General features: G+C 40.1%; 1 protein-coding gene across 1 annotated transcript in view; it reads left to right on the forward strand.

Moving 5' to 3' along the window:
* The window catches only part of MOB1B (MOB kinase activator 1B), a 62,378-nt gene that overhangs the window by 23,327 nt on the left and 15,190 nt on the right, over positions 1–23,861 (forward strand). The window contains exons 2-3 of the mRNA XM_027854495.1: positions 17,147–17,313; positions 21,230–21,323. Of these exons, the coding sequence (XP_027710296.1) occupies positions 17,147–17,313; positions 21,230–21,323 (261 nt within the window). The remainder of the gene's footprint in view (positions 1–17,146; positions 17,314–21,229; positions 21,324–23,861) is intronic.

Below are 23,861 nucleotides of genomic sequence, written 5' to 3' on the forward strand. Positions count from 1 at the left end.
AGATCCCCTCAGTGGTTCAGCGATCACATTGATCAGTTTTTTCATTAGCCTGAAGTGTGATCTCTGGGCCAGCTGATTGGAACTCCTCAGGGTTAGCTTGCAGTTAGCCATCCTGCTTTCTCCAGTCCAAATATTATTAACCTTTGCAGATTAAACAGAAGAAAAATGTGTAAAACAGCTCTTTCTCCATCACATGTTATTGCCCCATCTACCTGAAGCAACAGTCCTATTCCTTCTTTGAACCTCTGCTTTCCCCCCACTTTGTTTCAAAGTTCCCCAGATCCAACCCTTTTGTTGTCATTGGCAACCATCCGCTAGCCACAGCTCATTTTGAACTCGAATGCTCATGATGATCATCTCACAGAACCACGTCACTCTTTTGTATTTATCATCTCTTACCTGTCCCCTTTTCAGCACTGAGCTTTGTGTGTTGTACATGGTAATCTCTTTGGAACACTTTTCTTCATCATCAGAATTGCTTCTCATTGTGTCCTTAGAAGTTTGACACAGCTTTCTGTTTCTCGTAGGCTGATTTTTTTCCCCCTGGAAGCTGAGTCCCCGGAATTCTTCCTCTCCTTTCTCTGAATCCTTGGGGGGAGGGGAAGGAGTTCTGTATTTTGGAGGTAAAGAAGCTGGGTCCTAGATATCTCTGCTTATCTATAACTTATTAACTGCATAGCCTTGGACAGGTCATTTTGGAAGAAAGAAAACAAGTATTTGTATAGCATCTTTATATAGTGCCAGCACTATGCTGAGTGTTTTACAGATATCTCATTTAGTTCTCACTGTAACTCTGGGAGATAGGTGCTATTGTTATCCTGTTTTACAAGTGAGGAAACTAAGGCAGACTCAGGTTAAGTGACTTGTCCAGGGTCCCAGTTGGCTGAGACTGTATTTGAACCTCCAGATTTCTTGACTTGAAGTCAGAGCTCTGTCTACTGGGCCATTTAACTTTTCTGGGCCTCAGTTTCCAAATGAGAGAATTGTGTTCCCTGAGGTTCCTTCCAGTTCTAAGTCTGTTATCCTGTATGAAATTCTAGGGTACATGTCAGGCTCTTCCTGACTTTGCTGACAAAGAAAAGTCTTTTCTTGTCTGTTTCAAAATCTAAGAGGAATTGATCACTTCACCCATCGCTAAAGTTCCGAGTATTTCTACCCCAGCAACCATTTCCTCTTTGATGAGAATCAGATCTGGAATAGAAGTTGCTTTTGTCGGTTCTTCCATTTTCTGAATGATGAAATGATCTTTAAGGCATGTCAAGAAATATTGGAGCTGCTCTGCTTTTAACAGAGAGAGGTCCTGAAGAGAAATCGTCATAATAGGTAATAGCATTGATATGTTTACCTCCTAGGAGGTTTATTTGTAAAAGATATTTTAGCTTACCCTTTGGTTTCACATCACCAAGATTTCTCAATGTGTTCTTCCCCGAAACTATCCTTCATTGAAAGAAGAAAAAAAATGGCTCAAGAAAAGATAATGAACATCAAAAAGGGCTGACAACATGTGGAGGGTTCTGCATCGGTATTCCTCTTCTGCAAAGGCGGGGAAGCATCATCTCAGATCTTGTATTTGGGGGCAGATGTGATCTGTGGAATTTTCATAGCATTCCCATTCAATTTGTTGCTCTTCTCATTTGCATTGTTGGTAGACATCTTATAAACTGACTGCAGCAGTTCCTAGTCTTCCTCTGTGTCTCAGTACTGGCCATATTTTTTGTTCCTGTGCTTTATAGGACAGCAATATATTCCCGTTTTTCATGTGATACAGCTTGTCTAGCCATTGCCCAAATTGATGGACATATATTTTGTTTGTAGTTCTTGCTATCCAAAAAGTGCTGCTGTGTGTGTGTGTGTCCCCATCCGTCCTTTCTTATTATCGTTGACCTCTTTGGCATATATAAAGCAATATATTCTTGCCAACGCTTGTTAAGCACATTCCATCCAGGGCCAGGAGCCTGTTAAAAAGCTGTGGCCCTGATTTTCAAGTCCTCTTCTCAGACACCATCTTTTTCACCAGCTGATCATTTATGATGTGTTCACTTTCAGGATAAGCAGGAGATATATTGGGTAACCTAGGTCATGTAAGAAAGGTGGTGGTTTCCTGCCCAGTACTTCATGCAGGGTCTTTATCAGGGCTTTCTAGATTCTTTCTGAATGTCATTGATGACCATGTGAAGCATCGTAAATAATAGTCATCCAGTTTGTCAAGTCTTTGGAGTTTACCTGTCACAACTCCAGTAGATTCTCTACCCAGGGGGAAAGCAGACTTCTCTGTGGGTAGCTAGCTACTCTAGAGATAGTGCCTTCACATCATAAACAATAATAATAATAATAATAATAAAATAAAAGTTAAATTAAAAAATAAAAATTTTATTAAATTTAAAAAAAATTATTTTAAAAATAAACTTTAGGGGCAGCTAGATGGCGAAGTGGATAGAGCACTGGCCCTGGATTCAGGAAGACCTGAATTCAAATCTGGCCTCAAACACTTGACACTAGCTGTGTACGACCCTGGGCAAATCACTTCACCCCATTGATTTGCAAAAACAAATAAATAAATCCCGCAGTGAGGTAAACATATCAGTGCCTTTGCATATCATGCAGACATCTCTCTCTAGAAACCCTCTGGCAAAAGCCAAGTAACTACAATATTCCTCGACTTCCTGTGATGAATAGTAGATGCCGTCTTTTCAGAGTGTGCAGCCTTTTTGGTTCCAAATGTTTAGTGAGTTTCTTCCCCTTATTCATTGTGTGAATTTTTTTTACCTTCTAATCTCCCTAACATAGATCAGGATTCCTTTCTGCCATTTCGGAAGCATTTTCTTAATGGCTAATGAAACCATTTAGTCTTTTTTTCCCAATTACAAGTAAAAATAATTTTTAACGTTCGTTTTTTAAAATTTTGAGTTCCAATTTCTTTCCTTCACTTTCTCCCTTCTTCCCTCCCTGAGATTGGTAAGCAATTTGATATAGGTTATATGTGAGCAGTTATGCAAAATGTTTTCATATTAGTCATGTTGTGAATGAAAACAGACCAAAAACAAATCAAGAAAAAAAAAAGAACAAAGTGCTGCAATCTACATTCAGACTCTGGAGGTGAATAACATTTTTCATCATGAGTCCTTTGGAATTGTCTTAGATCATTGTATTACTGAGAATGGCTAAGTCATTCATAGTCAGATCTTGTATAATATTGCTGTTACTGTGTACACTGTTCTGGGTCTGCTCACTTCACTCAATAACAGTTCATTTGAGTCTTTCCAGGTTTTCCTGAAATCATCCTGCTCATCATTTCTTATAGCACAGTAATATTCCATCACATTCATATATCACGACTTGTTCAGCCATTCCCCAATTGATGGGCATCCCCTCAGTTTCCAATTCTTTTCCACCAGAAAAATAGAAGCCATAAATATTTTTGCACAAATAGGTCCTTTTTCCGTTTTTAAAAAATCTCTTTGGAATATGGACCTAGTAGTGTAGCCTTTGCTAGATCAAAGGGCATATATGCACTGTTTTGTGTAGCCCTTTGTTCGTCGTTCTACATTGCTTTCCAGAATGGTTGGATCAGTTCACAACTCCAGCAGCAGTGCATTAGTGTCCCAATTTTTCCATATCCTCTGCAACATTTATCATTTTCTTTTTGTGTCATATTAGCCACTCTGATGGGTGTAAGGTGGTACCTCAGAGTTGTTTTAATTTGCATTTTTCTGTCAGTAGTGATATAGAGCATTTTTTCATATGATTATAGATAGCCTGATTTCTTCATCTGAAAATTGCTTGTTCATGTCCTTTGACCATTTATCAATTGGGAAATGACTTGTATTATAAATAGAAATCAGTTCTATGTATTTGAGGAATCAGGTCTTTATTAGAGACAGTTGGTGTGAAAATTGTTTCTCAACTTTCTGCTTGGTTACATTGGTTTTGTTTGTGCAAAGCTTTTTAAATTTAATATAATCAAAACTGCCCTTTTTACCTCTACTAATGCTGTCTCTTGTTCGTTCATTAATTCTTCCCTTCTGCATAGATCTGACACATACACTGTTTCTCGCTCTCCTGATTTGCTCATGGTATCATCCATTACTAGTTTTTGCCATACCGTTTTCCAGTTTTCCCAGCAATTTTTGTCAAATAGTGAGTTCTCGTCCCAGAAGCTGGGGTCTTTGGGTTTATCAGACACTAGATTACTGTGGTCATTTACTACTGAGTCTTGTGTACCTAATCTAGTCCACTGATCCAGCACTCTATTTCTTAGCCAGTACCAGATAGTTTTGATGATTACCACTTTATAATACAGTTTGATGGTAATACAGCAAGGACACCTTCCTTCACATTTGTTTTCATTAATTCTCCTGATATTCCTTTTTTTGGGGGTGAGGGGGATGAGGCAATCAGGGGTTAAGCGATTTGCCTAGGTCACACAGGTAGTAATCATGTGTCTGAGGCCGGATTTGAACTTGGGTCCTTCTGACTCCAGGGCTGGTACACTGTTTCTCCTGATATTCTTGACCTTTTGTTCTTCTGGATGGATTTTGTCAGTTTTTTTTTAAGCTCTATAAAATAAGTTTTTGGTAGTTTGATTGGTATGTTACTGGATAAATTAATTTGGATAGAATCATCATCTTTATTGACTTAACCTATCCATGAGCAATTAATATTTTTTCAGGTTGTTTAGATCTGACTTTATTTGTGTGAAAAGTGTGTTGTAGTTGTGTTCATATAGTTCCTGGTTTGGTCTTGGCAGGTAGACTCCCAAGTATTTTATATTGTCTACAGTTATTTTAAAAGGTTGGTAAAATATAGAAACACTGATTTATGTGGGTTTATTTTATATCCTGCAACTTTGTTAAAGTTAATTGTTTCAATTAGTTTTTTAGTTGATTCTCTAGAATTCTGTAAGTATTACTACTTACAGATAGTCATATCATCTGTAGAGGGTGATAGTTTTGTTTCCTCATTGCCTATTCCAATTCCTTTTTCTTCCCTTATTGCTATAGCTAACATTTCTACTGCAACATTGAATAATAGTGATGATAATGGGCATCCTTGATTCATACCTGATCTTATTGGGAAGGTTTTTAGCTTGTGCCCTTTACAGATTTTTGATGCTGGTAATTTGATTTTCTTCTTTTTTTTTTTTTTTTTGAAATCAAATTAACCAATGGTTTATCTGTTTTATTGGCTTTTTCATAAAATCAGCTCTTAGTTTTATTTATTAGTTCAGTGGTTTTCTTACTTTCAATTTTATTAATCTCATTTAATTTTCAGGATTTCCAATTTGGTGTTTAATTGGGGATTTTTAATTTGTCCATTTCCAATTTTTTTTTTAGTTGCATGCACAACTCATTGATCTGCTTTTTCTCTACTTTATTGCTATAAGCATTTAGAGATATAAAAACCCATTCAGAACTGTGATGGCTATAACCTTGTGTGGGTGTTTTTTTGGGGGGGGGAAACTTGCACATTTAAATGAATTGGAGCATAGACTAATTGTTTTATACACACACATATAAATTTTTTTTTAAAGATATTGACCTTAGGAAATGAAACTAAATTTATTAATTGCTTTTAAATTTAAGTGATCTTTTGCCTGGATAGAACAATGATAATGCACCTAGGGAGTTGTGATTGATGACAGAGTAGAGAATGGGGGAGAGATGTTCTGGAAATTCCCTTGGATTCATTTTGGGCCTTAAATTATTTTTTTAGGCTCTGAAGAGGAAAACATCAATCACATTGAATTAGCAAAAGATGGTAAGAAATTGAGTTGCATTGTGGGAAAGGTCAATCAGTCATTTATCCAGTGCTTGTCTTCCAGGTGCTATGGAGAGGCAAATATTGGAAGGAAAATTGGTTTACTTTCAAATGGGAATAATCAGTTGGAGGAAAATGGATCTAAACCACTTTTTCTTTAGACATGAGAAAACCTTTCAAGTAATATTGGGTATTCCCCAAATAATTACTCACATGCCTCTGATGGGTGGATCACAAACCAACAATCTGTCCTGAGCTTGCATTCTAAAATAAACCATTTGGATATACACATTAATACTGATCCATTTGGCTATACATAATTAGGTAGACAAATATGGCAGAAGCACACATTACTCATAAAGTCAAAAAATGTTAGGACTGTTAAGACTGGTAGGGAACTTTGAGGCATCTTGTTTAGTTCCCTTATTTTGTAGATCAAGAAACAGGCTCAGAAATTTGGGAGTAGCTCAAGTCAGGACAGAGAACCAGACTAAAATCCAGGTTTCCTTCCCCAATAAAATGCATTATGTGCACAAGTTAGTTTTCTTAAACATATGAGTTAATCTATAGATTTGCTTATGTGTGGTTTTATGTGTGCTCTCTCTCCCTCTCTCTCTCTCTGTCTTTCTCACACTCTCACACACACACACAGCTTCAATATCTGTCTTTTTCTTTTGCTGAGGGTGGAATTGCAGGAGGCTGAAGAGGGAACATGTAGGAGGAAGCATAGTTAGCCTAAGAAAAGTTGTTGAGTCAGAAAGCCAGAAAAATTATGTGATTCTGATATTCTTGGATAAATGAGAAGGGTCCGATAGAGGAAGAAGGGAATTTAAAGAGAGGGTCTTGAAATTGATAAATACATATGTACACATATATGCACACGTATACAGTTATCCACTTGGCTTTGCTAAGAAACCAGGGAGACAAATCAGAAAATATTTGAGAAAGGGTTGCTTCATTCATTGCTTAGTAGAGGGCTGTGGAGGCTGGGCACAGTCTCCTGACTAACCTGAGTCCAAGCCATTCTGCCTTCTTTGTTTGAAAACTTGCCCCACCAGTTCTTCTCAGAGCCTGTTGTTGATGTCATGGGGGTTGTATCCCTCAGACTGATGGAGCCTGGTGTCAGGCCAGATGCAGGGGATGTAAGACGTCTGTCTGCCTGAAGAAAGACACATTACTCTTCAGGGATATCATGGGAGTCATTTGTTGTTGTTTGAGGCTTCTTTAAGAAGTTGGCAAATGATATGTTTTAGAGTGAAGTTTTGATAGAATACGAAAAGACGAATAGTTCTGAAGTGAGAGAGGGTGTGACAGTTACCATTTAAAAAAAAGGGTTTATGTTTTGGCTGGCTTGGGAGAATTTTAGTTTTGATAATGTTTCCTAAGAAGGTGGAAGAAATGTTCCCAGGAGGGGGCTGGTTCTTACGGAATACTGGAAGGAGATATATGCATCTGGAGCCCTCTGTGGCATTTTGATCTTTGCGCAGCAGTCGCTCCCTTCATATATGTACAGGTCTTCTTTCCCTAGTAAAGAAATCATTAAATTTAAAGTTCCAGGCATCCAGAGTTTTGCTCTGGAGCCGAGCACCTTCTACATACCACCTGTCCCAGCCTGTCTCCCCCTCCCCAAGGTCGGGAGGTAAGGAGTTTGGATATTGGCTCAGACAAATGGCTCCCCTTAAAACTTTTTTTGAGGTGTGGCTCCTTATTAGGTGATTCACTTTCAACTAACTGTCTTTGTTTTCAGGCATATAAATACTCCTGCTTTCCATGGAAATATCCCCTCGGGTTTCTCTTTCTCACAGCATTATGCCGGTGGTTCTCTTCAGGTGGCTTTCTGTTAGCTTACCTAAGAAAGATTTGAGGTGAGGATGGGGCTGAGGAGGGATCAGGGCCGGCACTCTAACCCAGAGTAGCGTGGTGACTCAGGAGAGAGTGATGTCCTTTATTTCCTGTACTCACTTTGTGGTGCAGGTGCAAATGAGCTTCATTGAAATGACCACAGAGGCAAGCAGCTGGCGGGAACTAGAAGAAGGATCATCTCCCATCCTTGAAATTCCCCTTTGCGTGACTTCTGAAGGTTAATTAACAGACTAGTTAGTATTTGAAAAACAACTGCAAAGCCCCAATTTGATGTCACTTTTGTGTCTTCACTAGCTTCAAGTTCATTCACTAAGCCCTTCTTTCCTGAATTCCTTTCATGTTCACTGTCTATCCTTGTCTCTTTATTAAATTTGGAAAGGCATACTACTCGTGACTTAGCAAATAGGTTTTTTAACAGGCAGCTGACTTAATTTCTTTTTTCCTTGTTTGAAAGAAAAAGGAATGGATTTCTTACAGAGGTTTACTATTTTCCTTTCCTGGTTATTTGTGCTCTGAGCCTATATATTATTATTCAAATAAACCAAGTTGCGATTTTTCTGTGAAGTTCCTCTCTTCTCCCCACTCCTTTGTATCATTTCCTTCAAATACTTATCATGTACCAGTATGGGCTGGCAGTTTAGCTACCATTTCCTTTGATAATATACATGATTTGCTCTTCCCAGTCCCAGGTGTCTCCATTAAACCCCTGTCTTGTCTTGGTTCTTAAAGCTTATTCCCACTGAGTATAAGCTCTGGTAGGTAGTATCAAGTTGGAAAGGCTTTGAATATTAACCTGAAGACCAAACTGTGTTTGACAACTGAACACTACTAGCCTAATAGAGTTGGGAAAGGCTTATGGCCAGAAGATAGGCTACCGTGTATGGCCTCAGGTCCTAGATGGAGTTGAGATCTGAATTGAGGAAAGGAGTATACCAGTGAAAGAAATCATTAAAAGTATGGAAGGAAAAATCCTGAATGCCCATCTTCCTGTAAGTGAGTTTAATCACTGGCAGGAAGACCTGAATTCAAATCCAGCCTCAGATGCTAGTTGTGTGGCCTCGGGCAAGTTATTTAACCTCTGTTTGCCTCAGTTTCCTCATCTGTAAAATGGAGATAACAGCATCTACCTTGCAGCTTTGTTGTGAGGATGAAATGAGATGATATTTGTAAAGCGCTTTGACACAGTACCTGAAACGTAGTAGGAACATAAGATATAAATGCTTATTATCTCTCCCTCCCCCATTGACACTTAGTAAGGGTATCTCAAAACTAAGAAGAGATGAGAATGCTCTGCACTAGGATTATCAGATGAGGGCGTTTATAAATATAACTAATAAAAGATGGGAAGAATGGTTCTGTTCCTTTTTTTTCCCACATGAGTTAATTTATCTACATGTCTACAACAGTAGCGTACAGAAATCTGTCACTTTCTCTCCCATTCCAGTTCAGTTTAACAAACATTTATTGAGCATCCATTTTGTATAAGGCACTGTGCTAAGATAAATGCACTTAGGCCCCCATTGAATGTAATTCGGTAGCAAGAACAATTCTACAAGTTATTTGTAGAATTTGTTACATGAATGCAAAGGAGTTCAGTCACTGTGCTATGAAGAGTCTGAAGAGAGACTTCTGGCCTCACCAGGATGGCCACCTGACAGGGGTAAAAATGGAGAGACAGCAACAGATGACTAATGATGGAGAAATCCAGTGAAACAATGTCACTTCTGCTCCAGAACTGCACAAAGTCAGCCAGGAGCCCATAAGCAGTAGGAAAGGGGCTGGTGAGCAAAGCCAGTGCAGGCAAACGAGTGCGCAACCTCCCAGTGCAACCAGCCAGGCCAAAATCACATGTAGCTGGCAGGGCTGTATTTGAGGCAGAAGAGGAGAGCCCACCAAAAAAGCCCCCAGAAGCCCCTAGAAGTGGCAGAGACCTAAAACCCCACTCCTCTCCTGTTCATGTCTAAGTGGAGGCCCAGAGGAGTTACGCAACTGTGTAGCATCACACACCAAATTTTATATATCACGTTCAATGTGATGATCCATGAGTTCAGCTCTGAAACCTTAGTGGTGTTTAGGAAGTTTTTTCCCTTTATAGTTTTCCAAGTTCAGAACATTTTATCATTGCTCCAAGGCTGCTAGCTGCTTCTCAGTGTGCGTGGTTGGGAGTAAGGAGCTGAGAGAGGATTGGGGAGGCTTTGACAGATATAGAATGATGAAAATAGCTAGTTCTGTTCTTCAGTGGCCTGTAAGCTAAGAAAAGTGATATATAGACAATGGGTAGACAGTGTACACAAGAGACAATACAGAGGGCTACAAAGATATGTATACAATATCTAAGAGCGCTACATTTGTATCTGAGACAAAGCTTCTCTATACATAGCTGTGTAAAAGTTCTTATTCAAGAGAAGCAATAACGAAGAAGGATGTAAACATCTTCTACAGACGCCGCAGTGTGGTTGAAATAATTTAGGCTGTTATTTTTCTTATGGGTCATACCTAGGAAAAGAGTGTGGCCAGACAGCAAATTTTATGGAGAGCCCTTCACATGGGGAGTGGGAATCCTGAATATAGAGATGTTTGCTGATAGAAGGGTAAACAAAGAAACTAGAAAATAGTTCCACTGTTTCCTATGTGGCATATTGATATGCGAGCAGCCTTGGAGCTATAGGATTAAATAGTGATACCAAAAAAGAAGAAAACATCATTGAAACATTTTAAAAACACAGAAGAGATCAGATTATAAAAGTTATAGGGGCAAGGCAAAGTAAGGCAATTTTCATACTACTGTATTAAATTTAAGATACACTTAAAAAACTACATAATAGTTCGGTTTCCATCTTCTAGTCTTTGTATACTGAAACGATCATATTTGATGTTTAAGTTCGTAATAAAAGTTTTAAAATGTGAAATAAGATTCAACTCTTGGTTTCTAGCAGCTTTTAATGTAATAGAAGAGATGGCATGTTTCTGAATAGCTATGCTATGACTTAGAATGTGTTAAGTACAAAAGAGAGTTTCAAACAAAGTGCTCCAAGCAATTTGAGGGAGCATTAAATTGAGTAGGGAGGAGAAGATGAGGGGGAGAAGTAGCTTCTAGGAATAGAGGATGGCATGAATACAGGAAAGGAGAGAACAGTGGACGATAAGGTGTAAGAGGCTGAGACAGAAAGCTCGTTTGGAACCAACTTGTTGATGGCTAGAATCTTGGATGGACAGATCTGATCGTAGGCATGGTGGTGGTTGTTTGTCCTTGGCTCTCAAAGAGGAGCATGATACCAGGGAGGTGGTGCCATGGCATGCAAGTGAATTGGATTTAAGCGAGGCAGAGCTGTGCAAAGTCACCAGCCTCACGTTCTCCTCTGGAGCCATCTGGGTGCTGGGGTGAGATATAGAACAGGATGACTGGAGATGCCATCTCAGCCCCCTCCCCCCCGGAGATGGACAAGACCAAGGAAGAGAGAGGGGACATAGAATGTTAGGGGAAATAACAGGAGAATGAAGGAGAAGCTAACTGGAGGTTGGTGAGGGAAGGTGAACTAGTAGTCAGAGGTCAAGAGAACTTTGACTGTACTTGTGGAAGCCAAGGGAAAAGAGAGTTAGTAAAAATGGAGCCGAAGGTTAGCAGTGTCAGAAGTGTCGGAAGTCAAAAAGAGAATTAAAAATGGTTTTTGGGTTTTTTGATAGAGGTGGCCCTCAGTGACTTTGGACAGGGGAAGTCTCGTCGCCCCTCACCCTCATTTTCTACAGCTCTTGAAATGAGGATGTTGGGTCAGATAATCTCTCAGATCATAGAGCTGTTCAGACTTTTTTTTTGGATCAATTATGAGGAGAAGGGATGCCTAGATATAGTACAGGTGTTTAAGTGTTTAGTATGCCTAAATATAATCCCTGTGTGTAAGTTTTAGGTGTCTTTTCCTAAAATTATAGTACTTTCCTGAAGTCCTTGTAACAAAAAAAAGCAGGTAAGTGTACCAAGTGACCACATCTGACAGCACATGCACCGTCCTGTACCTGCATACCCCACCTCTTGTGTGTTTGTCTGCTCTTTGGGATCAGGCTTGGTCATTACAATTCATCTTAATTTGACTGCTTTTTCATTTCTGTTTTTATGTATATTGTTATAATCTTGGGTGCTCTCCTTTATTTGCTCTGCATAAATACACACACGTCTTTCTACATCTCTCTGAATTGCTCATTCATTGTTTCTTGCTGCATAGTAGTGTTCCAGCGTATCTCTAGACCACAACTTGTATGACCATTTGCCGGTGGTTCGGGCACACGTTTTGCTTTATGTTGTTGGTTTTTTGCTGTCTCACAAAGTGGTGTTAGAACTATTTTGTTATCTACGTGCAACAGAGGGGCTGGCAGGGTGCCAACCCCTAACTCTTGAAGCTTGGTCTCTTCCTGAACCAGGACTGGCTCAATCATTCTGCCTATACCCATGCTATCTATCAGATTGGGGTGGTTCCCCAGGGAAGTTGGCCATGCTGCTACAACTCACTCCCAGGGTCCTAGGGTGTAGCCTTGGTGTGGGAGAAAGATAAGTCTACACTTAAAACTCTAGGGCCTGAGTGCCAGTTGTGTAGTTCATTTACACAAATCGTTCTCAATGAGATCATTAACTTATATGTGAAACATTTACTACACGAGAAAGCAAAAGGAAAAGTAATAAAAAATGTAGCTTTCAACTAATAAACTTGGGAAATACTCTCTCACTAATGAATACAGTGTCTGTGGGTAGGAAGAGTGGACACAAACTTGACAGAAACCTAGCAGTGAGGCACTAAAGTAGGGAAACTATTGAGCAGCTCACCATGCTGACCTTCAGTCCTACGTCTTTGCTCTTTTTAGGAAATGGTCTGCATCATGAATTAGCAGCTAGTCTCAGGCTGCTGAAACAGTGTTAAGCTTTTTACCTAACAGCAACTTTAAGCAAGAACTTCCCAGGTAGCCTCTCTTGGCTAGGCTCTGAGGCCTTAATTAAATGATCGTTGAGTTTAACTGGGTATTTGTGTTAATGCCCTATGTAGGTTGGATATCAGACTTTTATGAAAGACAGTTGATACAAATATTTTTTCCACTTGACAGTTTCTATCATTTTTTTCCTAGCTGCCTTAACTTTTTTTCCCCCAAAACTTCAAAATTTTATATAATTTACAAATTAATCCCTTAGTCCTTTGGTGTAACACTAAATCTCCAAATAAATTCAGGTTATAGAGTCATATTGGCATAGTACCAGCAAGAACAATAGCCACCATTAATTTGTCATTTGTCCTCTGTTTGCTTCAGCTTCATCAGCTGTAAAATGGGGACAATAATAGTACCTTCTCCCAGGCTTGTTGGTGAGAATCAAAGGTTCTGATATTTGTAAAGCACTTAGCACAGTACCTGGCACATAGTAGGTGCTTAATAAATACTTTCTTCTTTTCTTCCTCCTTCTATACAGTTTCATTTTATTACATAAGAATCCCATGGATTAAATGATCATTTAAAAATTTTTTTTAACGTTTTTATTTAAAGTTTTGAGTTCCAAATTCTATCCCTCCCTGAGAATAGTAAGAAATTAGATATAGGTTATACATGTCCAATTATGTGAAACAATCCATATTGGTCATTTCATACAATTAGACTCAAATAAAAGAAAAAAAGAAAGTGTAAAATAGCATGATTCAGTCTGTATTCAATCAGTGTTACTTCTTTCTCTGGAGGCTGTTAGTATGTTTCATCATTAGTACTTTGGAATTGTCTCAGATCATTTCATTGCTGAGAATAGCTTAGTCATTCACAGTTCTTCATTGAACAGTATTGCTGTTACTGTATATAAAGTCCTCCTGGTTCTGTTTACTTCACTCAGCATCAGTTCATGTAAGTCTTTCCAGGTTTTTCTGAAATCATCCCGCTTGTCATTTCTTATAGCAAAGTAATATTCCATTACAATCATATACCACAGCTTGTTTAGCCATTACACAGCTGATGAGCATCCCTTTGATTTCCAATTCTTTGCCACCATAAAAAGAGCTGCTATAAATATTTTTGTACAAATAGGTTCTTTTCCCTTTTTTTGGATGTCTTTGGGATATAGACCTAGCAGTGGTTTTATTGGATCAAAGGGTGTAGTTCCAAACTGCTCTCAAGAATGGTTGGATCAGTTCACAACTCTGTCAACAATGCATTAGTTTTCCAGTTTTCCTATATCCCCTCCAAAGTCCAACATTTTCCTTTTTTCTCATGTTAGCATTCTGATAGGTTTGAGGGGTCCTAAGAGTGGGATTTCTCTGCTTCTCTGCTCAGTAGTGATTTAAAGCATTTTTTCATATGTCTGTAAATAGCTTTGGTTTCTTTGTCTGAAAATTGCTTATTCGTATCCTTTAATGACTTATCAATTGGGGAATGACTTGTATTTTTATAAATTTGACTCAGTTCTCTATGTATTTGAGAAATAAATAAGGCTTTTATCAGAAATACTTTTTGCAAAAATTTTGTCCCAGTTTTCTGCTTTCCTTATAATTTTGGTTGCATTGGTTTTGTTTGTGCAAAAATTTTTTAACTTTATATAATCAAAATGATCCATACATTTTGTAATCCTCTCTATATCTTCTTTGCTCCTAAATTCTTCCTTTATCCATACATCTAACAGATAAACTATTCCAGGCTTTCTTAATTTGCTTGTGGTATCACCCTTTATGTGTAAGTCGTGTACCCATTTTGACTTTATCTTGGTATACAATGTGAGATATTGGTCTATACCTACTTTCTGCCATGCTGTTCTCCATTTTTCCCAGCAGTTTTTGTCAGATAATGAGTTTTTGTCCCAGAAGCTTGGATCTTTGGCTTTATCGTATACTAGATTACTCTGGTCTTTCTGCTGATCTGTCACTCTTATTCTTAGCCAGTACCAGATTGTTTTAATAGTTACCACTTTTTAATACAGAGATCTGGTATGGTGAGGCCACCTTCTTTTGCATCTTGTTTTTCATTAATTCCCATGATATCCTTGAGCTTTTGTTCTTCAGATGAATATTGTTATTATTTTTCTTAGCTCTTTAAAATAATTTTTGATAGTTTGATTGGTATGGCACTGAATACATAGATTAATTTAGGTAGAATTGTCATTTTTATTATATTGGCTTAGCCTCCCCATGAGCAATTAATATTTTTCCAGTTGTTTAGTTCTGACTTTATTTGTGTGAAACATGTTTTACAGTTGTGTTCATTTAGTTCTTGAGTTTGTCTTGGCAGGTAGACTCCCGAGTACTTTATGTTGTCTTACAGTTCTTCAAAATGGAATTTCTCTATCTCTTGCTCTTGGTCAATGATCATTTCTTTCTTTTTTTTTTTTAAATTTTTTTTTTTTTTACATTCCTATTGAACATTTTCACATTGGTGATGTTGTAAGGAAGAATTAGAACCAATAGGAGGAACCACAAGAAACAGGAAACAAAACAGAAGAAAAAAAGAGCAAACAGTCTGCTTCCATCTGCATTCAGACTCCATAGTTCTTTCTCTGGATGTGGATAGCATTTTCCATCATGAGACTTTTGGCGACGTCTTAGATCCTTGCATTGCTGAGAAGGGCTACATCTATCAACGTTAGTCATCGCACAACGTGGCTGTTACTGTGTACAACGTTCTCCTGGTTCTGCTCACTTCACTCAGCATCAAAGCGTACAAGTCTTTCCAGCTTTTTCTGAAGTCCGCCTGCTCATCGTCAGTGATCATTTCTAAGCAGATTATTCTCACGTCTCTTTCTCCAACTCAAACTTCTTACATCTCCAGTTGCTGGAACATTCTGAACTAGAGGTCTAGCAGATATTTTAAACCCAACATGCCCCAAATGAAAATCATTATTTTCCCCCCAGACCCTGCCTCTTCCTAACTTTTTTATCACTGTAGTGTACCACCATCCTCTGAAGCCCCCAGACTCTCAGGTACAATCCTCACACCTGGACTGTGACAGGGGCCTGTTGGTTGGTGTCCCAGCTTCAAGTCTCTACTCGGCTAACAAAGTGATCCTTCCTAAAGCTCCAGACACCCACACACACGCCCACACACCCACCCTCACAATGTAAAATCATTTATTTGACTGTTTTAACCCCTTCCTATCTTTCCAGCCCTCTTACTTATATGTCCCCACCGGGTACTCTTCCATCCAGTGATAACTGGCCTCCTTGTTGTTCTTGCACAGGGCATGCCATATCCTGCCTCCAGGCATTTTCATTGGTCGTTCTCCATGCCTGGTACTGTCTCCCTCCTCATCAGCACTTCCTGGTTTCCCTTATTTCTCAGCCAAATTCCTGCCTTCTGCAAGGAGTCTTTCCCAGTCCTCCTTAATGCACACCTTCACTCTGAGATAACCTTCAGTTTATCTTGTATGCAACTTGTTTGTACCTATGTTTTTGCATGTTCTCCACCCCCCCCCCCCATTACATTGTGAGCGCCTTAAAAGCAGAGACTTTTTTTTTTGGCCTTTCTCCTGTCCCCAGCACTTAGCACAGAGCCTGGTATATAGTATGCTCTTAATAAGTGCTTGCTGACTGATTTCTTTGGATCCGTTTGTAGTGAGCTGCATTTATGTCCATTTGCTTTTGATATATAATCTAGTTTGATAAAGACCCTACTCACATGAAGGAAACCAACCATCTTTTAAAATATACTGAGATTTCTCAGGCTGCTTTTAGCTGATACATTTTTAAATACATTGATTTACGGGCAGTCAGCAGCACTTGGAAATTATAGCACATGAGACCTATTGAAACCCTCTATTGCCTGGAAGCAGTTAGTGATGGCCCTGATCCCTTTATGCTTTCAGAATGAGAGCCATAGCTGGTAGATTACATTTGTCTCCTTAGTTATGCATGCTTTTCTGTATCCTGTCTGTATATTTCTAACTCTTTATTTACAAAAGGAGGTGTGATGGAGAAGCTAATGCTTTTAAGACTAGAAGAGAAAATGAAAGAAACTGATCAAAGGCCGTTTTCATTTGTTTTGTTTTGTATTATAGTCTGATTATAACTCTTCATAATTTGTTTTCAGTGTGCACGAGGCAGTCAGATTTCTTAACGGTTTCCTAAAATCCTTCCTAGTGGAAAGCTACAGAAGGAAGCGTGGAGTAGCCCAGTGTAGTTACGAATGCATTTTCAGTATGGAATGCTATATTTATCAGTAGCTTTGGTTCTTGGATATTCTGCAGCAGTAAAGGCCAAATGTATGGCCACTATTTGCTAGGGAAGTCTGTGATTTGGGCAGCTTATTATCATTGGGGCAGTTGGGCAAACAGTCAGCTTGCTAGGCCCTTGGAATACACGGATGAAAATGAAATGGACTTGACCTTCAGCGAGCTTCCATGAGGGGGATCCCCTGTAGAGGCGTGAATCAATACAGAGTCACCCAAGTAGCAGCCTGATGCTACCTGTGCCCTTCAGGCTTGCTCAGGTATTTGTTAGGAGTCAGACAAAACACGTCAATGAGGTCAGAAAAGGCTGTGTCTAAAACACTGACCGTAACTTTTTTGTTTTCCTACTTGTAGTGGCAGTCGCTCCTCCAAGACCTTCAAGCCAAAGAAGAACATTCCAGAAGGTTCTCACCAGTACGAGCTCCTGAAGCACGCAGAAGCCACGCTGGGGAGCGGCAACCTGCGGACAGCCGTTATGCTTCCAGAGGGGGAGGACTTAAATGAGTGGGTCGCAGTGAACAGTAAGTGGCCGCTCTCATCTCTCACTCTGGCATTCACTGCTGTGAATATGTGACTTTGCACTTGGCTCTAATAGGATTTTGTCCTTAGGAAGTATTTAGGAACAGATCTCTGAAGTTTCTTATCTGCTGCAAAATAGTGACCTTCGTTGACTGAAAGTGTGCTTCAGATTTGCAATTAGATAGCCATGTTACAAAGATGAATTACGTGCATCCATAGGTACTTTTAGCTCCTTGGGGGGAAATGATTTTTCAAGTACAGAGTGATAATGTTTTTGGTGGGTGGTGGTGAAGTGATGTGAGGAAAGGATGGAGATGGAAGGGCGTTAAATATAGAGGTTTCTTAAGTATTCATGAATGAATTGATTTTCTTTTTACCTCATAGAAATTGGTGTAAACCTTGTCACAATAAAATACAATCCAATTGAAAGAGTGACCTGAAGTATTTAATCTCTAAATTAGGAAAAGCCCTGCAATAGAATAATAGTTTGATTATTGCTGATTATGATTTGAATGAGACTAGTGAGTCTGCTGACAGCATTGTTGGCCACGGAGAGTTTGTGGGAACTGCAAGGATTGTCTGGAGATGGACAGATAGAGTGGAATTTGTGACTAAATTCCCTTGATTGGAATTCTAAAATCTCCGGTAACTCTGAAGAACTTCATTGATTTGCCTAATGCTAGGGAAGTAGTCCCACAGCATGGACATCCAGATCAGAGTCAGAGCAAGGTACAGATCTCCTGTGATGCTGTTCCTAGGTTATTGATTTGCTCTGCTGGGAGGATGCCTTGCCCATACTGCCCACAGCCTTCTTCTGCGCCTGGTGCCTGGTGCTCTCTCTCTCTTGTAACATCAATGTTTATGTTTATGACCTTATCTCAGATGAGAAGTTCTTTAAATTGGAGTTCATATGGTCTCCTGTGCCTTGTATCTAGTAGGTGCCTGGTAATGCATGTGAGTTTCCTCTCCCTTTGAAAGGATTTTGTCATCCTCTCCACTTGAAGAAGTAAAAATAAAGTAGAATTCCTATTTATATTCAACACATGTATTGTAGATCAACTATGCATGACCAGTGAGCTCGGTGCTGGGAAGTCCAGTGAGCTAGTATAGCACATGTAACATCTTTACAAGATCAAATGGGGCACTGCCATCCCCCAATGATGCCACCCCCCCCCAATATGAGAAAGGTGAAAGACAAATGCTTTGCCAAGCCCCAAAGGAAAGGGAAAGGATTGCTCCTTCCCAAAGGATAATCAGGGAAAGAGAGACTCATGCGGGGGGGTCATCCAATCTGGGCCTGAAAGGAGTGTGTGCATTTCCACAGAGTAGATACCTCACCATTCCAGGTGGAGAATCAAAGCCTCCAAGGTGCAGTATCTATGGAACAGAGATTAGTGGAAGTGTTTGTGGAGGGGAAGAGTATGAAATAAACCTGGAAAGCTAAGGTGAAGCCAGATTGGGAATTCTAGGTTTTCGAATCTGTGAATGCTCGGCTTAGACATTTGAACTTTATTTAATATTCATTGAAAGGTTTAAGCAAAGTAAATCTGTTGTTCCTTATGCACAAGTTAAGATACATCTTGATACAGTATACTTTAAAGGATTAATTGGAGGCTTGAGACTGGTTAGGGGGCCACTGAGAAAGTTCATGAAGTGGGAATAGAAAGGAAGGGATGGGTTGGAAGAGTAATGTAGAAGTTTTATTAGATAGGACTTAAAAATTGATTGTGGGTAGGGGATGAGAGGAAAAAAAGTGAAAGATTGAACATTTAGGCGGTGGTGGTTTGAGTAATTAAAAACAGGGAGGTCAGAAGGGAGAGTAATTTTAGGTAAAAAAGATACCAAATTTGGTTTTTCAGTACATTGAGTTATTGGTTGGAGCATCCATCTAGAAAGGTCCAGTTTTAAATGTTGAACTGAAGCTCCTCAAAACCGTCAGGTCTGGAAGTAGAGAGGATAAAATTGTGGGGATGAATGAGACAGGGCAGATGGAAAGAGGATTAAGGACACGGCCTTGCGGAGCACCAACAGTAAGGGCTGGGAAAAGGAAAGGAGATCGGTTAGGGGTCAGAAGAAAAACTAGGAGTATGTAATGTCTCATAATCCGCAGGAGGGAAAACATTTAAAAGAACAGTGTGTTCACAAGCATGCAGCAACTGGGGAACCATCAAGACGGAGGAGGATTGAGCAAGTCATTGAAGGTGGATTTGATAACGAGGCAGCCCCAGGTCATTGGTGTCCTTTGAGAGAACAATTCAGTAGCATGGTGAGGTTGGAATCCAGACTGTAGAAGAGTGAAGTGGGAGGAAGAAATAGAAGTTGGTCAGTAAAAAGAAGGAGGTGGAGGAGATAGGAGATGTGGAAGGATCAGAGGAGACCTGAATACATGTGTAGGCACATGGCACTGTGCCAGTGGATTTGCAAAGGTTGTAGATGAGCGAGGAGACAGGAAAGGAGGAGCAGAGAATAGGTCAAGTTACTGAAAAGTTCTGAGATGTACAGGAGGAGAATTGAGAGAAGTCGTGGCAGATAGGCTCTGTCTTTTCAGTGAAACGGCTGAATTGTCTGCTGGGAGTGTGAGAGCTAGAGGCTGAATGAAGGGCTGGAAGAGAGAGGCATTGCTGATCATTACAGACCAGCTAGTCAGATACCAATGTTTGTAGGTGATGAAGCTAAGACCCAGAGAGATGAAATCATTTGCCAAAGTCATGTAGAAGTTAGTGGCAGAGAGATCTCTCCTGATTCTCAGTCGGTGGGTGCTCTCTTCAAACTCCTCGAAAGAGTTTAAATGTTGGCCTTGGGGAGTGAGGTAAGAAATAAATGAACCTGGAGTAGGATTGCTGAATAGCATTGAAGGGCTGAAGGCAAATGGAGAAACATTGATGTCCAGCTGGTTAGTTGGAGTTCAAGGGGTGCCTGTCGTGTATGAGTTGGACTGTCTGGCTACTGTAGTCTCTTCTAATGTGATTCTGTGATGGATCTGTGATCTTGTTCATTTGGAAGCTGCCTCCCCCGTGGCTCAGTAGATAGAGCAACGGCCCTGTGGTCAGGAGGACCTGAGTTCAAATGTGACCTCAGACACTTACTAACTGCATGACCCTGGGCAAGTCACTTAACCCTGTTTGCCTCAGTTTCCCCATCTTTACAATGAACTGGAAAAGGAAATGGCAAACCACTTTGCCAAGTATCTTTGCCAAGAAAACTCCAAATGGGGTCACAAAGACTCAGACACAAATTAAACATCTGAACAATTCGTCTGACGTAGCTCCCAGTGCACCTGGGCCTTCCAAGGTCGCTGTTGTTTCTGTGTTCTACCAGGTTTGCTGTGGACAGTGTGATGGAGACCTTCTTTGTTTCTCTTCACCTGGGGAATATAGTTTTTGAAAGACTCTTTCCTCCCTCTTAGCACCATTTCAGTAGATAAAAGTAGCAAGCCCATCCTTAAAAATGATCTTAGTGTATTCTGTCGTTGAGCTTCTTAAAATCAAGATATTTGGGGTGGAATGTGTCTTTGAAAAGGATTCCACATTGGGCAAATTATTTTGATTTTTTTGAAAATGTTGCCATTTTATTGAGGAATATCTTCTTTGTGACATAAGCCCACAAAAATAAAAGACTTTTCTAACTTTACCTCAAAGAGCTATAAACACTAATTAACTGACTCTCTGTAGACCTGACAATAGCAGACATCCCAGGATTTAAATAAGACGAGGTGCCGCTCATAGGTTTATTTCAGACTGTGATGGCTGTGTCATCTGGGTTACTTTTCCGTCTTGATTTATTTCATAAAACTGAGGGGGGAAACCCTATTTGACACTTAAGGAAAACAAAAAATATTGGGATGAATGTGATTTAAAATTTAATTTAACTTTTCTGTTCATTCCATTTCCATGAACTAACTCTTGAAATACTTTGCAGCTGTGGATTTCTTCAACCAGATCAATATGCTTTATGGAACCATCACTGACTTCTGCACTGAGGAGAGCTGCTCGGTGATGTCGGCTGGCCCAAAGTAAGCTTTGTAGGGCTCTTACTCGGTGTACGTTTGCTCTTTATTTCCTTACTCTTGGGAGTGAGAGAAACAACTTAAACATCTAGGCAAAAAAGGAATAGTTAAGTCTGTGTGACTATTCCTGGTCATGTTGGTCTCCTGTTCCAGATCTTGTTGTGACTTTGCATGGCTTAATGCTTAAATTCCTTAGTCCGAATTCAGGGGCTTCCATGCCTTGTCCCTGGCCTGAACCTGCCTTTCCAACTTTGTCTCCTGCCATGTGGTACAGTGGAAAGAGTGTTGGCCCTGAGACTTAGCTCTGCCAGGCAGCACCTCTGGCTGCTCCTGATGGTGTTGGACAAGGTGACTTGGGAACTGAGCTGGCCTTCAGTGACCCTGGGCTGCCTCCCTGCTGCGGCCTCTTGGGTTCTCTGAATTCGCCTCAGGCTCTCTTGCCTCAGGGCCTTTGCTTCTTGTGGCTTGGCAAGGAGAAGGGCCACCTCTTTGTCAGAGAGTAGAGGGGGAGGGATTGTAAGATGGTGTCGAGGGTTTTTGAGATGAAGAGAATGGCAAAAGTAGCTCATGTCAAATGCCCTTAGTTTTCTCAGTAAAGTAAGAAGAAAAATCTTTAGCTTGGGAGAGAAGGTGCAGGAAGCATAAGCAGGGAGAAGTTGGGAGTAGATTCTTTAGGGAGTGAGAGAGAGACTCGGTAAGAGAGGTAAGAAAGGACTGTCTGCCTGCCTGCAGTGAGGGCCCAGCTGAGCATGGGTAACAGGCTTTGGTAGCATCCCCAGGCAGCACAGGCCGGAGATGTTAAGTGATTTTTGCAAATTTCCGGAAAGACATAGCTACTCTCCAAAGAAGGAAGATTTCCCGTGTTGGGAAATCTCCACATGGAATGTCACCAGAAGGTACCATGAGTTCTGGGGACAGCCCTCACAATATCTCCATTGCTGTAATGTGATCTTGGACATGTCTCTTCACCTCCAGGGGCTCAGTTTCCTCATTCATAAAACAATAGGGTTGGTTATGGTTGTTAAGGCCCCCCACTGCAGATCTGCAGACCCTCATCTCCTGCTGTTGATCATCTTGGAGAGATCCCAGAGTTGTTTAGACGATGAGAGAGGGGAAGGAGTGACTTTTGTCCGTGGTTGAGTGGCTAGAACATGGGAGAGGTCAGAATTGAACCCAGCTCTTCTGATCCTTTAGCTATGCGCTGTACCACACTACCTCTCCAATAGTCAAATATATGGACAGAAGAAGTGAGAAAATTGCATAAAGCCATTCGCATTAAAGAATCAAAGAAATTTAATAGACAGCAGTGGGCTTGTTTTCTGTCTCTTTCCAAGCCTGTCTCAAGTTTTGATGTCTTTGCTTTGCCTTTTTATGGAGTAGTTCATTACTTTATAGTTATGCCTCCTGTATTTATTGTTTCTTGCTACATCTAAATTAAGAAACATGGTCAATAGCATTCCACTGAACTTGAAGAAATCAACTATCTGTTTTATTGTACTGACTAAAGGAGACTTGGCTAGTTAATTATTATTGTTTCTGAGGCATTTATGTATCTGTAAACCAAAAGAGTGTAATTTTTGCCTTTCTTGTCCACCCACAACCGCTCCCCCACCCCACAGCTGCCCTTCTAAAGAAAGTTACCACAGAATATGTTTGGGAGTAGAAGAGAAAAGACAGATGTGTGTTTTCAGCAGTTGACTATCCACCAGTTATTTTTCCTTACTGCTCCTTTGTCATTTCAAATGCAAAGGCAGGTATTTGTATGACATTAAAGGAAATGCCTTTTGAAGGAAATGCTTTGAAGTTAACGAAGGCCATAATTCTTACTGCAAAAACATGTCTCCTACATAAGCTGATCGATGTGCGTAGTGAATCAAGTGAATACTTTTGAAGTGTGTTAGATCATTCATTACTTTGTCAGTTACTATTTTGTTGTAAAGTAACTGACTTTGGCCACACTTCCCAACCTCTAGGCAAAACTGAGTGCTACCCTCGCCTTTTTGACAGGTGTGAGCGTGGGAAGAGCTGGAAATGTCCAAGCTCCAAGCCCGGAAGTGCTAAATTAACCGTCTGTATGTTATTCGGAGGGGCTGTGGGTCCTGGTGGCTATTAAGCCGTTGGAATCTCATTTTGTCGTGTTCAGTTTTCCAAGCATCGATTCAGTAGAATAGAAGATGATAGCTGAATTCGGCCGTCACGGGGGTTTGGTGCCAGTGCTGGGGTAGGGACCTCAAGCTCAGGTCTTTGGTAGAAAGTGATACTCTGCTGCCTCAGTTTGGGGCGGGGAAGGAGACAGCAATTGCTTCATAGCACTTTTCTTTTTGATTTTTAATATCAACACTTAAGACTTGAGGAAAGGTTGCATAAGTAGGTCACTGTTTGGCCAGAGAAAATTTTCATGGAACAATATTTTTCAGACTAACGAAGACGTTAAACAGTTTGCAACTTGAAATATATTAACAGAATTCATAAATTTTTCTCTGGGAGATTTGCCGGAATAGTTGGGACAATTGGGAAAATCTTAGAGCAAAATTGAAGCCATTT

Source organism: Vombatus ursinus, unplaced genomic scaffold (genome assembly GCF_900497805.2).
Source record: "Vombatus ursinus unplaced genomic scaffold, bare-nosed wombat genome assembly UNPS02010461.1, whole genome shotgun sequence".
Lineage (NCBI taxonomy): Eukaryota > Metazoa > Chordata > Mammalia > Diprotodontia > Vombatidae > Vombatus > Vombatus ursinus.